Source organism: Saccopteryx leptura, chromosome 2 (assembly GCF_036850995.1).
Source record: "Saccopteryx leptura isolate mSacLep1 chromosome 2, mSacLep1_pri_phased_curated, whole genome shotgun sequence".
Classification (NCBI taxonomy): domain Eukaryota; kingdom Metazoa; phylum Chordata; class Mammalia; order Chiroptera; family Emballonuridae; genus Saccopteryx; species Saccopteryx leptura.
This window is the reverse complement of record NC_089504.1, coordinates 323,626,146-323,640,457: the sequence shown is the minus strand read 5'-3', so window position 1 is coordinate 323,640,457 and position 14,312 is coordinate 323,626,146. Positions and strand designations below refer to the sequence as shown.

At 37.9% G+C, this 14,312-nt stretch overlaps 1 protein-coding gene across 2 annotated transcripts in view; it reads right to left on the bottom strand.

Moving 5' to 3' along the window:
* Positions 1-14,312, bottom strand: part of MED13 (mediator complex subunit 13) — a 114,384-nt gene that overhangs the window by 31,800 nt on the left and 68,272 nt on the right. For both annotated transcript variants that reach the window (XM_066363150.1, XM_066363152.1), the window contains exons 13-16: positions 13,982-14,072; positions 13,635-13,849; positions 12,813-13,009; positions 11,170-12,086 (exon numbers count right to left, since the gene is read on the bottom strand). In XM_066363150.1, coding sequence (XP_066219247.1) covers positions 11,170-12,086; positions 12,813-13,009; positions 13,635-13,849; positions 13,982-14,072 — 1,420 coding nt within the window. The remainder of the gene's footprint in view (positions 1-11,169; positions 12,087-12,812; positions 13,010-13,634; positions 13,850-13,981; positions 14,073-14,312) is intronic.

Below are 14,312 nucleotides of genomic sequence, written 5' to 3'. Positions count from 1 at the left end.
AATATAGAAAAATCTATTGTGTTTCTATATTTAACAACAAAATAATCAGAAAGAAAAATTAAGAAAACAATTTTGTTTACAATCACAACAAAATACCTTAAAATAAATTTAATTAAGAAGGTGAAAGAACCTGTATACTTAAAACTGTAAGACATTGTTAAAAGCTACTAAAGACAGAAAGAATTGGAAAAATATTCTGTACTCATGGATTGGATGAATTAACACTGTTAAAATGTCCTTACTGCCTATAACAATCTAGATTAATCTATATATTCAAAGCAATCCCTATCAAAATCCCAATGACATTTTCCACAGAAACGGAACAAAAAATCCTAAAATTTGTCTGGATCTACAAAACACCCTGAATAGCCAGAGCAATCCTGAGAAAAAAGAACAAAGTTGAGAACATCACATTCTCCAATTTCAAAATATATTACAAAGCTATAGAAACCAAACACTATGCTACTCACAAGAAAATAGACACACAGAGCAGTGGAACGAGTGAGGAGCACAGAAATAAACTGACACACATATGGACAACTAATAAGACACAAGAGTCAAGAACATATAATGGAGAAAAGTAAATCTCTTCAATAAACAGTGGGATAACTGCCACATTACATAAAAATGAAACTAGACTACTACACCATACACAGAAATTAACTCAAAATGGATTAAAGACTTGAATGGAAGACCAGAAAACCATTAAAATAGAAGAAAAGCGATAAGCTCCTTGACATCAATCTTAATGACGTTTTGTGAATTTGACTCAAACATCAAGGGAAACAAAAGCAAAAATAGAAAAATGTGGCCACATCAAACTAAAAAGCTTCAGCACAGCATAAAAACTCATCAACAAAAAATGAAAAGGCAATACAGCGTGTCCGTAAAGTCATGGTGCACTTTTGACCAGTCACAGAAAAGCAACAAAAGATGATAGAAATGTGAAATCTGCACCAAATAAAAGGAAAACCCTCCCAGTTTCTGTAGGATGATGTGGCAGCATGTGCTCATGCACAGATGACGTAACACCGTGTATACAGTGGATGGTACAGAGGAAAGTTCAGTGTGTTCTGTGGCTTGCTAAATTCAAATCCGTGACCAAAATGCAACATGAATATTGGCACGTTTATAACGAAGTGCCACCACATAGGAATAACATTACTCGGTGGGATAAGCAGTTGAAGGAAACCGGCAGTTTGGTGGAAAAACCCCGTTCTGGTAGGTCATCAGACAGTGACGAGTCTGTAGAGCAGGGGTCCCCAAACTACAGCCCGCGGGCCGCATGCGGCCCCCTGAGGTCGTTTATCTGGCCCCCACCGCACTTCTGGAAGGAGCACCTCTTTCACTGGTGGTCAGTGAGATGCATCCTGTGCTCCTGGAGTACTGTATTGCGTCGCTCACTTACAGTACTACTTCCAGTGATGCAGGACACACGCGTCACGGCTCCGGAAGTGCATCATATCACTTGTTACGGCTAGCAGTGACAAATATGGAACCGGACGTTGACCATCTCATTAGCCAAAAGCAGGCCCATAGTTCCCATTGAAATACTGGTCAGTTTGTTGATTTAAATTTACTTGTTCTTTATTTTAAATATTGTATTTGTTTCCGTTTTGTTTTTTTACTTTAAAATAAAATATGTGCAGTGTGCATAGGGATTTGTTTATAGTTTTTTTATAGTCCGGCCCTCCAACGGTCTGAGGGACAGTGAACTGGCCCTCTGTGTAAAAAGTTTGGGGACCCCTGCGGTAGAGGCTATACGGGACAGCTACCTAAGGAGCTCTAAAAAAATCTGTGCGTGAGTCCACATCGAACTGCACTGAATAGGTATGAAACTGGGAAAGTTTTCCTTTTATTTGGTGCAGATTTCACATTTCTATCATCTTTTGTTGCTTTCCTGTGACCGGTCAAAAGTGCACCATGACTTTACAGACATACTGTATACCAAATAGAAAAATATATTTGCAAAGCACACATCTGATAAGGGGTTAATATCCAAGTTATATAAAGAACTCATACATCTCAACAACAAAAATGCAAACCAGATTAAAAAATGGGCAAAGGATCTGAATAGACATTTTTGCAAAGACATACAGATGTTCAGTGGACACATGAAAAGACATCTAACATCACTAATTATTAGGGAAATGCAAATCAAAGCCACACTATCACCTAACACCTGTTAGAATGGCTATCATCCAAAACACAAGAAACAATAAGTGTTGGAGAGAATACAAAGAAAAGGGAACCCTTGTACACTATTGGTGGAAATGTAAATTTGTACAGCCACTATGCAAAATAGTATAAAGATTCCTCAAAAAATTCAGAACAGGACTACCATATGATCCAGCTATTGTACTTTTGGGTAGAAAAATACAAAACAACTTAAGTTTCCATCACAGGATGAATGGATAAAGGAAGAAGATGTGGTACGTAAACACACACACACACACACACACACACACACACACACACACACACACACACTGTGGAATACTATCCAGCTATAAAAAGGTAAAGACGGGTAAAGAGGGGGAAGAGGTTAAAGTGAAATGGGTCAAGGGGGTGAATTGGATAATGATTAATAAATAAAAACTAGATTTTTGGGCCTGACTAGATGGTGGCACAGTGGATAGAACATTGGCCTGGGGTGCTCAAGACCCAAGTTCGCTGGCTTGAGCACAGCTCTCACCAGCTTGAATGCAGGGTCGCCAGCTTGAGCATAGGATCACAGACATGGTCCCATGGTCGCTTGTTTGAGCCCAAGGTCGCTGGCTTCAGCAAGGGGTTATTGGCTCAGCTGGAGACCCAGGTCAAGGCACATATGAAAAAACAATCAATGAACAACTAAGGTGCCACAACAAACAATTGATGCTTCTCATCTCTCTCCCTTCCTGTCACTCTCTCTCTTTAAAAAAAAAAAACCCAAACAAACAAAATACTAGACTTTTGGTGGTGATCATGATGTAGTACTGTATTTTTTGCTCCGTAAAACACACTTTTCCCCCCCAAAAGTAGAGAGAGAAATGCCTGTGCATCTTATGGAGCGAAAAATAAGGTTTTTATTAAATATTTTAACAAACCATTTGGTTCAGATTTTTCCCCCCCTTATTTTCCTCCTTAAAATCCTAGGTGTTCTTATGGTCAGGTGCGTCTTATGGAGCGAAAAATACGTTATATACAGATACTGAATTATAATGTTGCACACCTGAAATTTATATAATATTAAAAACCAACAGTACCTTGCCTGACCAGGCAATGGCACAGCGTCAGACTGGGATGTGGAGGACCCAGGTTCGAGACCCCGAGGTCGCCAGCTTGAGCGTGGGCTCATCTGGTTTGAGCAAAGCTCACCAGCTTGGACCCAAGGTCGCTGGCTTGAGCAAGGGGTTACTTGGGTTTGCTGAAGGCCCACGGTCAAGGCACATATGAAAAAAGCAATCAATGAACAACTAAGGTGTCCCAACGAAAAACTGATGATTGATGCTTCTCATCTATCTCCCTTCCTGTCTGTCTGTCTATCCCTATCTATCCCTCTCTCTGACTCTGTAAAAAAGAAACACAAAATAACCCCAACACTACTTCAATAAAAATAAGATTAAGTATCTTCTTGTACAGAGAACTATATTAAGTTCTATTTAAAATGATCTGTAGAAATGGCTCTTCGAAGTCAGTGATTTTCTTCTTTCTTTTTTTTTAAGATTTTATTTATTGATTTTAGAGAGAGGAGAGTGAGACAAGAGAGAAAGGCAGTGAATGGGGGAAGAAGCAGGAAGCATCAACTCATCGTTGTTTCTTGTATGTGCCTTAACCAGGCAAGCTCAGGGTTTCAAACCGGAGACCTCAGTGTTCCGGGTCTACACGCTATCCACTGCACCACCACAAGTGAGACTAGGTCAGTGATTTTCAACCTTTTTCATCTCACGACACACATAAATTAGTTACTAAAATTCTGTGGCATACCAATGTAGCACAGCACACTGGTTGAATATTGCTGTACTAGGTAATTAAAACCAAGAAGAGACATAAAAGTTGTTAATTTATTTCCATTAAAAAAATTATCCAAAAAAAATTATCCATTTAGCACATCAACCAGTTTACAAATTAATCTTTTTTTTTCTTTAGTATTTACTTTAGCTGTTTTGGGTGCTTATAGGTATTTACCAGGAAGAACTGTGCCTCATATTTAAATGAGTTATAAATTATGTACCTTAATATCTTATTTATCACCACTATGAAAACATCTGAAAGATAAGACTGGTTACAACTGAAGCTTAATTTGAAAAAAACACTAGACTGCAACAACTCTGAAATATTTTATTTATATAATATCAGATTCACTTGCTCAGACTGCTTAAAAGAGTTGTTATAGGCCTTGGTCAGTGGCTCAGTGGAAAGAGCATTGGCCCAGTATATGAACTTCCCAGGTTTAATTCCTGGTCAGGACATAAAGATGAAGCAATCATCTGATTCCCTTCCTCTACTTCTCCCTCTTCTCTCCCTCTCCTCCTCCCGCAGCCATAGCTCGACTGGTTCAAGTGTGGCCCCAGGCTCTGAAGATAGCAGTGGTTGGTCAGAGTGTGTCAGTCTCAGGCACTAAAAATAGCTCAGTACTCATGCATTAACCCCGACAGGGTTGCCACTTGGATCCCAGTCGAGGTGCATGAAGGATTCTGCCTACCTCCCTCTTCTCACCTAAAAATAATTTTTTAAAAAGGTGTTGTTGTAATATCCATAGCTGGCCTGACCTGGGATGGCCCAGTGGATATAGTGTCAACCTAGAACACTAAGGTCGCTGGTTCAAAACCCTGGTCAAGGCACATGTGGGAGTTGATGCTTCCTGCTCTTCCCCCCTTCTCTCTCTGTCTCTGTCTCCTCTCTCTAAAATGAATAAATAAAATTTAAAAAGAAAACATTAAAAAAATATCCATAGCTATTTTATAAACCTCAATTTGTAATTATCAAATTACTATGGCCTTCACGTCTGATCAACTACATATTAGAATAGGTATGAAAGGTATTGCTCTTAAATGCCAAATGGCTTACAAAAACAAACAACCCATCATTAAATGTTACTGATATAATTAATATGCCCTATCACCTATGTGGTTCAGTTGTACCATTAAAACTGTCGGAACACTCTATTACACTTAACCATTCATAATATTCAATAATAAGAATAACTTATTATTATTGCCTAATTTATTATTTCTGGCTTTCATTTCCTACATCTAAACAGTGTACAGAATTAGAAGTAATTTAGTAATTTCAGATGTACTGCTTAATAATAATTATGCTTAAATAGACTAATATGTATATAATAGAATGGTATGTAGTCATTAAAAGTAATAACAGAGCCTGACCAGGCAGTGGCGCAGTGGATAGAGCATTGGTCTGCAATGCAGAGGACCCAGGTTCGAGACCCCGAGGTTGCCAGCTTGAATACGGGCTCATCTGGTTTGAGCAAGGCTCACTCGGTCTGCTATAGCCCCTCAGTCAAGGCACATATGAGAAAGCAATCAATGAACAACTAAGGTGCTGCAACGAAGAACTGATGCTTCTCATCTCTTTCCCTTCCCATCTGTCCCTCTCTCTGACTCTGTCTCTGTCATCAAAAAAAAAAAAAAAAGTAATAACAGAGCTATCTAAAATGGAATCATGACTAAAACACTGGTTAATAAAACAGGTTATAAAACTATCTATGGATGATATTTTATAGAAATAAAATGATGTGCATTCATATGTGAATATTCACATAAAACAAAATCTAGAAAGTTGTCATTGACTAAGTGTGTTTATCATAATTATATGGGGAACTTTCAAAAACATACATGCAGAGCTTACCCTGAGAAATTCTGATCTGGATGAAGCTTTAAAATTTATATTTTTATTTTATTTCAGAAAGAACATCATAGATATTCTTTCATGTTTTTAAAAAATATATTTAGGCCCTGGCCAGGTAGTTCAGTTGGTTAGAGCATCACTCCAACATGCTGAGGTTGCAAGTTCCATCCTCGGTCAGAGCACATAACAAGAATCAACCAATGATGGCATGAATAAGTAAAACAACAAATCAAGGTTTCTCTCTCTCCCATCCTCTCTCTCTAAAAATCAATCAATAAAATAAATTAAAAATGTATTTATTGGAGACCTACTATGGGCCAGGAATTATGCTAGCTGCTAGAAATACTTTGTAAATAAATTCTTATTCATGTATTTTAAGATCTAATGCTCTCGTGGGGGAGACTAATATGAACAAGAATATGCAGTGTAAGACAAAAAGTAGGTTTAAAGTTCTTCATATGGAAAATAATACAATAATAATACAAGAATAAACTGTGTTTCACGTACTCACAACTGTAACCCTATTTTTGCCCACCCTATAATTGTATATTATGACAAGTGTTGGGTCTCTAAGCTGAGACCTGGTTGGAAAGCACTGGTTAAAGCGATATATAATGGGTCCTGGCCAGCTGGCTCAGCAGTAGGGCATAGGCCCAGCATGTGGTAGTCCCAGGTTCAATTCCTGTTCAGGGCACAAAGGAGAAATGACCATCTGCTTCTCTCTCCGCCCCCTTGCAGCCATGGCTTGAATAGTTCAAGCAAGTTGGCTCCAGGCGCCGAGGATGGCTCCATGGCATTGCCTCAGGTGCTAAAATAGCTTGGTTGCAGAACAATGGACCACCAGCCCCAGATGGGAGGAGCATCACCTGGTAGGGGGCTTGCTGGGTGGAACCCCATCAGGTCACATGCAGTAGCCTGTCTCACTATCTCCCCTCCTGTCCCTGATGGGGCTGATGTTCAAATCAATTGAGCTATTTTTAGTGCATGAGGCTGACACACTTGGACCAACCAAGCTATCTTCAGCACTGTAGCCAACACTTAAACCAACTGAGCCACTGGCTGCGGGAAGGGAAGAGGGAGAGAAGGGGGACCAGCTAGAGCCTGTATCCTCACATTTTTATATCAAATTCCTAAAGGTGTGCTTCTAGTTTCAGTCCCAATACACAACAGGTTATCCAGCTGGTTTGCCACAGCATAACAAGAATTGACAACTCTCTGGTCTGAGAAGTCCATATGCCAGGCGGACACTTTACCACTGAGCCAACCAGCCAGAACATATAATGATTTTTAAGAGTGATCTCAGAGTATAGACATATAGATTAATAGAACAAAACTGAGTGTCCAGAAATAAAACCTCACATTTATGGTCAATTCATTTTTAAGAAAGGTGCCAAGACAATATAATAGGGGCATATAATCTTTTCAATATATGGTTCTAAGACAATTTGATATCTACATGCAAAAGAATGAAACTGAACCTCTTTCTTACATTATATACAACAGTTAATTCAGTATGGATTACAGACCTAAATGTAATGCTAAAAATATAAAACGGTTAGAAAAAACATAAATTTTCATGGCTTAGGGTTAAGCAAAGTCTTTTTAGATATGACACCAAAACCACAAATAATAGAATAAATACAAGAGAAAAGGTTCTTCAAAATTAAAAACTTTTCTGCTTCAAAGAATACCATCAAGAAAGTGACAAAGACAACCCAGATAATATGGAGAAATATTTGCAAGTAATATTATTAATAAGGGACTTGTCCAGAACATATTAAAAACTAACTATTCAATTATAAAAAGAAGAAAAATACTAATTAAAAAATGGATATAGGACTTGAAAAGACACTTAGCCAAAGAAGATATAAATATATATGGGCAATAAGCACAAGAAAAGATGTTCAACATCAAGTGCTACTGTCCCTTCACTTTTAAGAATTAACTACTGGCCCTGGCCAGTTGGCTCGGTGGTAGAGCGTAGGCCTGGTGTGCGGAAGTCCCAGGTTTGATTCCCAGCCAGGGCACACAGGAGAGGCACCCATTTGCTTCTCCACCCCTCCCCCTCTCCTTCCTCTCTGTCTCTCTCTTCCCCTCCCGCAGCTGAGGCTCCACTGGAGCAAAATATGGCCAGGGCGCTGGGGATGGCTCTTTGGCCTCTGCCCCAGGCGCTAGAGTGGCTCTGGTCGCGACAGAGCGACGCCCTGGATGGGCAGAGCATCGCCCCCTGGTGGGCGTGCCGGGTGGATCCCGGTTGGGCGCATGCGGGAGTCTGTCTGACTGCCTCCCCGTTTCCAGCTTCAGAAAAATACAAAAAAAAAAAAAAAAGAATTAACTACTTTGCCTTGGCTGGGTAGCTCTGTTGGTTAGAGCCTCATCTCAATATGCTAAGATTGCAGTTTCAATCCTGGGTCAGGGCACATACAAAAATCAACCAATGAATTGCATAAATAATGGAAGAACAAGATGAAGTTTCTCTTCCTCTCCCTTTCTCTCTCCAAAATTAAAAAAAAAAAATTTTTTTTTAAGAATTAACCACTATACTTAATTTAATGTCCACCTAAAAAAATACATTTCAGCCTGACCAGTGGTAGAGCAGTGAACAGAATGCTGACCTGGGATGCTGAGGTCTCAGTTTAGAACCCAGAGGTCACTCACTTGAGCGTGAGCTCATCACCTTAAGCACAGGCTCACCAGCTTGAGTGTGGGATCATCAACATGATCCCAAGGTTGCTGGCTTGAGCAAGGGGTCATTGGCGCAGCTTGAGACCCCCTCCCAGTCAAGGCATGTATGAGAAGAAATCAATGAACAACTAAAGTGCCACAACTACAAGTTAATGGTTCTCATCTCTCTCCCTTCCTGTCTCTCTCAAAGAGTAAAATAAAATATAAAAAATACATTTTACTTGTTTTAGAACTTTATAAAAAAGTATCTTACTATATATATATATATAATTATTTGGGACTTGTTCTTTCTCCGTGCCTTCAATACTACTACTAAGATTCATCTATTTGTTACATATGGTTCTATTCATCTTCAGAGCTTATATAACATTTTATCCGCACTATCATAATTACTTATTCATTCTCCTGTCAACAAACATTTGGGTTATTTTTACTTAATTCAAACTTACATTATATTAGTTTTAGTTCTTAAGTTGTCTGTAAGCAATTTAAAGGTAGGATATCTTCATATCTCCCAGAATTTTGCACATTATTTTCCACATGTCAAAAATGATTGAATTAGCAAATGACACAAGGACCAAATAAAAGTTATTACATGGCATATACCACCTAAGAACACAGACTCTTACCAAAAACCACATTTGAAGAAGGTTAATTCTGTATAATAACCACAAGTTAGAAAAGTTAATCAGTGGTATATTGAGATAACATTTTAAAAAGTGTAGGTTGTCGTCCCTGGCCAGTTGGTTCAGTGGTAGAGAGTAAGCCCAGAGTGTAGGAGTCCCAGGTTCGAATTCTGGTCAGGGCACACAGGAGAAGCACCCCTCTGCTTCTCTACTCCTCCCACTCTCGCTTCTCTGTCTCTCTCTCTTCTCCTCCCCTCCCACAGACAAGGCTCGATTAGAGGTTGTCCCCAGGCACTGGGGATAGCTCCATGGCCTCTACCTCAGGCACTAAAATGGCTCCAGTTGCAACAGAGCAAGGGCCCCAGATGGGCAGAGCATCGCCCCCTAGTGGGCTTGACGGTGGATCCCAGACAGGATACATGCAGGAACCTGTCCCTGCCTCCCCTCTTTTCACTAAAAGTGTCAGCTGTCTGTGTCTGAAAGAAAAATATCTAAATGATAATTTTAATAATAACAGCAATCTACATTAATTCATTACATGCCAAGTATTGTGCTAAGCGCTTAATATGGATTAACTCAGATCTTTATAACCCTATGCAAGTATTTAACACTGATCCTTCTCTCCTTCTTCAAACACTTCCTATATGTGGTTTCCAGAACACCACACTCGCTTGGTTTTCCTCCTACTGCTTTAGTTTCCTATCCTGTGTCCTCTTCTTCCTCACATCTAAATGTCAGTACTATTCTTGGACTTCTCTATCTACAGTCCCTCTCTAGGTTATTTCATCCAACTCTAATAACCTTTAATACCGGTAAAAAACACTGAATAAAATTTTGAATCTCCTGCCCCAACCATTCCTCTAAATTGAAAAGTCATCTCCAAATGTGTACCTGACAACCTCCCAACAATGTTTCCCTCATCTCTATTTAAATGTTCTGTCGATCATTCATCCAGTTGCTCAAGCTAGTCTGAATGCCTCTTTTCTTACACTTATCAGCAAATTCTATACATTCCATTTCCTAAATATACCTATAGCCTACTACTTACATCACTATTGCTTCTGACCTCATCTAAGCTACCATCATCTTTCACCTGGACTGCTGCAATTGCCTTCTAACTTAGTTATCAGCTTCTACTCTTACCTTTACCACCCACAATAAAACAACAAACAGATAAAAATATCATGTTACTTCTCTGCTCAAAACTGTCTTACAACTTCCATCACTCTTAGAATACTAACTTTTATAAAGGCCTTACACATGACCTTGGCACTTGGCCACTCTTAAATTTCATCTCCTAAGAGTCCCCCTACCCCCCATCACCCAATTCAACAACACTGCCTCTTCCTTCCTGTTACTCAAACATACCAAACACACTACTACCTTAAGTCTTTGCACTTCTTGAAACACTCTTCCTTTGATTAGCCATGTAGCTCACATTCCCCCACTCTGTGTAGGTCTTTGCTCAAATGCTGTTCCTCAGGAGTATCTTCTCTATCCATACATCTAAAATGTCATCCTCTTGTTTTTTTTCCACTCCTTCACCTGCTTTATTTTCAAAGCACTTATCACTGTCTCATAGTATATAATTAGTTAATTTTTTATTTTGTCTTCTCCACTAAATTATAGGTTCAAAAATGCTTGCTTTGTTCAACACTACTTTATAAAAGAACAGTGCCTAGCATATATTAGGTGCTTGATAAATACTTAATGAATGTAAGAATGTTGAATAGTGCAGACACTAGTAACTTTCTATAGCAACATGTGCAAAGTACCTTTTATACTTCTACATAAGTACATAGTTACAGATTTATAACAACCATACTTTTATTGGTAAAATTAAGCTGTGAGAAAATTCTCCCTTTAAAAATCTCATTCTTAAAGTTTTAAGTCCAAATTTAAGTTTATCTACCAGCTACATGGCAAACTGCCTTTAATACCTTTTCCTAGGAAAGAAAAACATTCATACATCTAAAGGAAAACAGAAAAACTATTCCATTAGCATACTTACCATTTCTTTTGGACCAGACGTGTAAGCATGAACTTTTCACAAGCGCTTCATCAACTTTTCCTCCTGACATGTTATCCATGAATTGACGCCCATGTTCTAATGCAAGGTAGCAGTCATTGCAACAGTCCCGCTCTTCAACACGTACCCAATTGCTATTTACACTAATTTTGGGGAAAGGATCTTGGTCTGCTGCTCCAAAGGGTGAAAATAAATTAGTGCATTGATCCTGCAGCAATAATATCAATTCATCTGGCAATTTTTCAGATTCCTTTAGTCCTCCATTAACGTGGTCAGCGGAAGTAGCCCTGAGAGCTTCAAAACGTTTTTCTGCTTCTTTGCCACATTCTGTGTTGCGTCCTATGATATCTAGTTCATCTTCAAGAAATAATCCTGAACTGTTTCCAAATTTTCTGTTCATGACAGCACTGAAGCCACAGGTACACCTGTACTGTGCTTCCTGAATTGGATCTGGAATGTAAACTCCAACATCGGCACCCTTGATATTCATGTTGCAGACACAGATACAGCAACTATCAAAGTTACAGTCTTTAAACAAATTCATAACTGATTCTGAAAGAATGAGGTTTACATAAAGACTGTGTGCTTCAGGGATGGAAGGAACAGTTGCAGGTTCAACAGAATTAAGGGGTCTGCATGTGGATGGGGTGGAAGCTGGTGAATACAAATCTGAATTTTCATATTTGACTGAACCCTGGGCACTAGCAGGTCCACCAGCTCCACGAGGAGTCCTTGGAGTCCGAGGAGTCCTTGGAGTTGGAAACCTAGGGGTAGATGGAGAAGGAAGAATTCCTGCTCCACTGTTACTAGGAGGTGCACTGCTAGGAGGCATCCCAAAAGAAGTATGAGTTTGAGGTGTATAAGCAGGGCCATATTCTTGATCCATCGTACTTCCGTCACTAGCATCAGCAGCGTAAAAGAAAATTAAACACATACATAAAGGAACACGTCAGTAATGTGAAATACAACTAAAACTATCCCACGTTTTTCAATAAAACTGAAAATTCTGAAAGCACAATTAGTGCAAAAATTCCCAGCACAATTAAAATGTTATTTCTGATTCATATATTCACTCTAGATTATTGTGGGCTAATGACCAACTAGTTCCAAAACTATAAATAAAATCAGTGTACCCTTATCCACACCTAAACATTCACATGTATTACCTATACGTCTTATACTACAAATACCCACATTTCATTGATTCTAAGATGCCACTGATTTTAAAAAAATAAAAAAGAATTCTGATTTTAGAGATGTCTGTATAAAGAGGGATGATTGGAAATTTTAAGATGCTACCAGTTATAAGATACTTCAATTTCACAGATTTTAAATTAGAAAAGTATGTGAAATATGACAAATGTACAAATGAGGGTGATTTACAATTTTAAACCAAAATAAAAGGAGCTCTGAAGACAAAGAATCAAAGCATAATAGTCTTAAGTTTTCCAACAATTTATCCATCTCAGCTAATGTTATAATCTATTAAAAAGAAAATAATTTTGAAACTTTTCAAAAACCAGTGTCTTTTTCCCAGGTACCAGCATACCAGATACTGATATGAATAAAATTAAAGCTATGTAAGCATTCATATACTATCCGAATAATATAAATCTAAATCATACCCATCTTTGATGAATGGCATTGCCGGCCCTGAAGCAAGCAATTCCAATTTTCCAACAGTCCAACTCTGACGGTAAATACACTCTTCTGGCAATTTGATAGGAGGCAGACACTGGCTTGGTAGAGTTTTTAGAGGTGCAAACATTGAACATCCCACTAGAACTTGACAATTTTCAGGCTTGTAGACATAAGAAAAATCCTACAATATGAAGACCGTAACATTCAGAACCTTATCTTCCAGGAAAAAAAAAGGCAAACCAATTCTTGCCACTTTTTTCCTTTCTGTAAACAAAATAATAAAATGAATAATTCTACTCTTAAATACATTCCTAATAGTGTGCCAATTTAGTCATCAAATTTGTTAACTACAAATCTAGAATCAAATAGCTTTTTAAATTAAATTTAGTGAATACTGGTTAACATTATACACATTTCACATATACATTATAATTCAGTGTCTATAAACTCTACTGTGTGTTCACCACCCAAAGTCTATTTTCCTTCCCTTGACATATATTTCACTCTCTTTACTCTATTTATCCTCCCCCAACAAAGCTTTCCCCACTCTGGTAACCACCATTCTGTCGTATCTATGAATTTGTTTTGTTATAGTTTCCATATTTTTTTAAATTTATATTCCACATGAGTAGAAATCATGATTTTTGTCCTTTTCTGTCAGACTTATTTCACTTAGCATAATATGCTCAAGACAATCTATGTTGTCACAAATAGCAACATGAAATGATTTTCTAATATAGCAACAAACTAATTCTATATGAAAGTTAAGGAAGTAAACAGTTTTTCTACAGAAATAAAATACTTACTTGAATTTCAGAAGGTTTTGGGCTACAGAATCCTTCGTCAACCTCAATTTTGAACTGTGCTCCTATACTAGAACTATTTCCTTCTAGAATAGTCCCTCCAGGTATTGTATCCATACTACCATATTCTTTATTATTCATATTCATTGGAGAAAATCCCATTATATGTTGTTCCAATGATGGTGGTGTAGGATACATTTTATGAAGATCTGCAGTGCCTATTTTTAATAAAAAACACATTTTAATATAAGACTAAAAAGAAGTTAATCTGTTTAAAACAAAGGTGTGGAGAACTTTGTTGAGATTAAATGATAGCAGATTTATCTAGAGCACAGATTTGGGAAGCTTACTTATGCAAGATAATGGGTCCAGATTTCCTGTCTTTGATTCCTTGCAGTTGGATTTATCATCTGATCCATTCGCCAATTTTTTAGAGCCAGGCTATTGGAAAAAAAAACCTACATATTTATATTTATCTCAAGTTTTACATCCAATGTGATCTCAAGATAGTAATTATTCAGATGCAACTTGAAAGCACAGCATATTCATGAAAAGCAGTATTTTGAATTGTGCTAGAGCCAAATACATACTAGATAGGATTAAAAAACATAAAACATATTTTAGGCAATCAATGAACTTATATTAGTTTCTTATTTATTTGATGGTCTTCCAAATTAACAG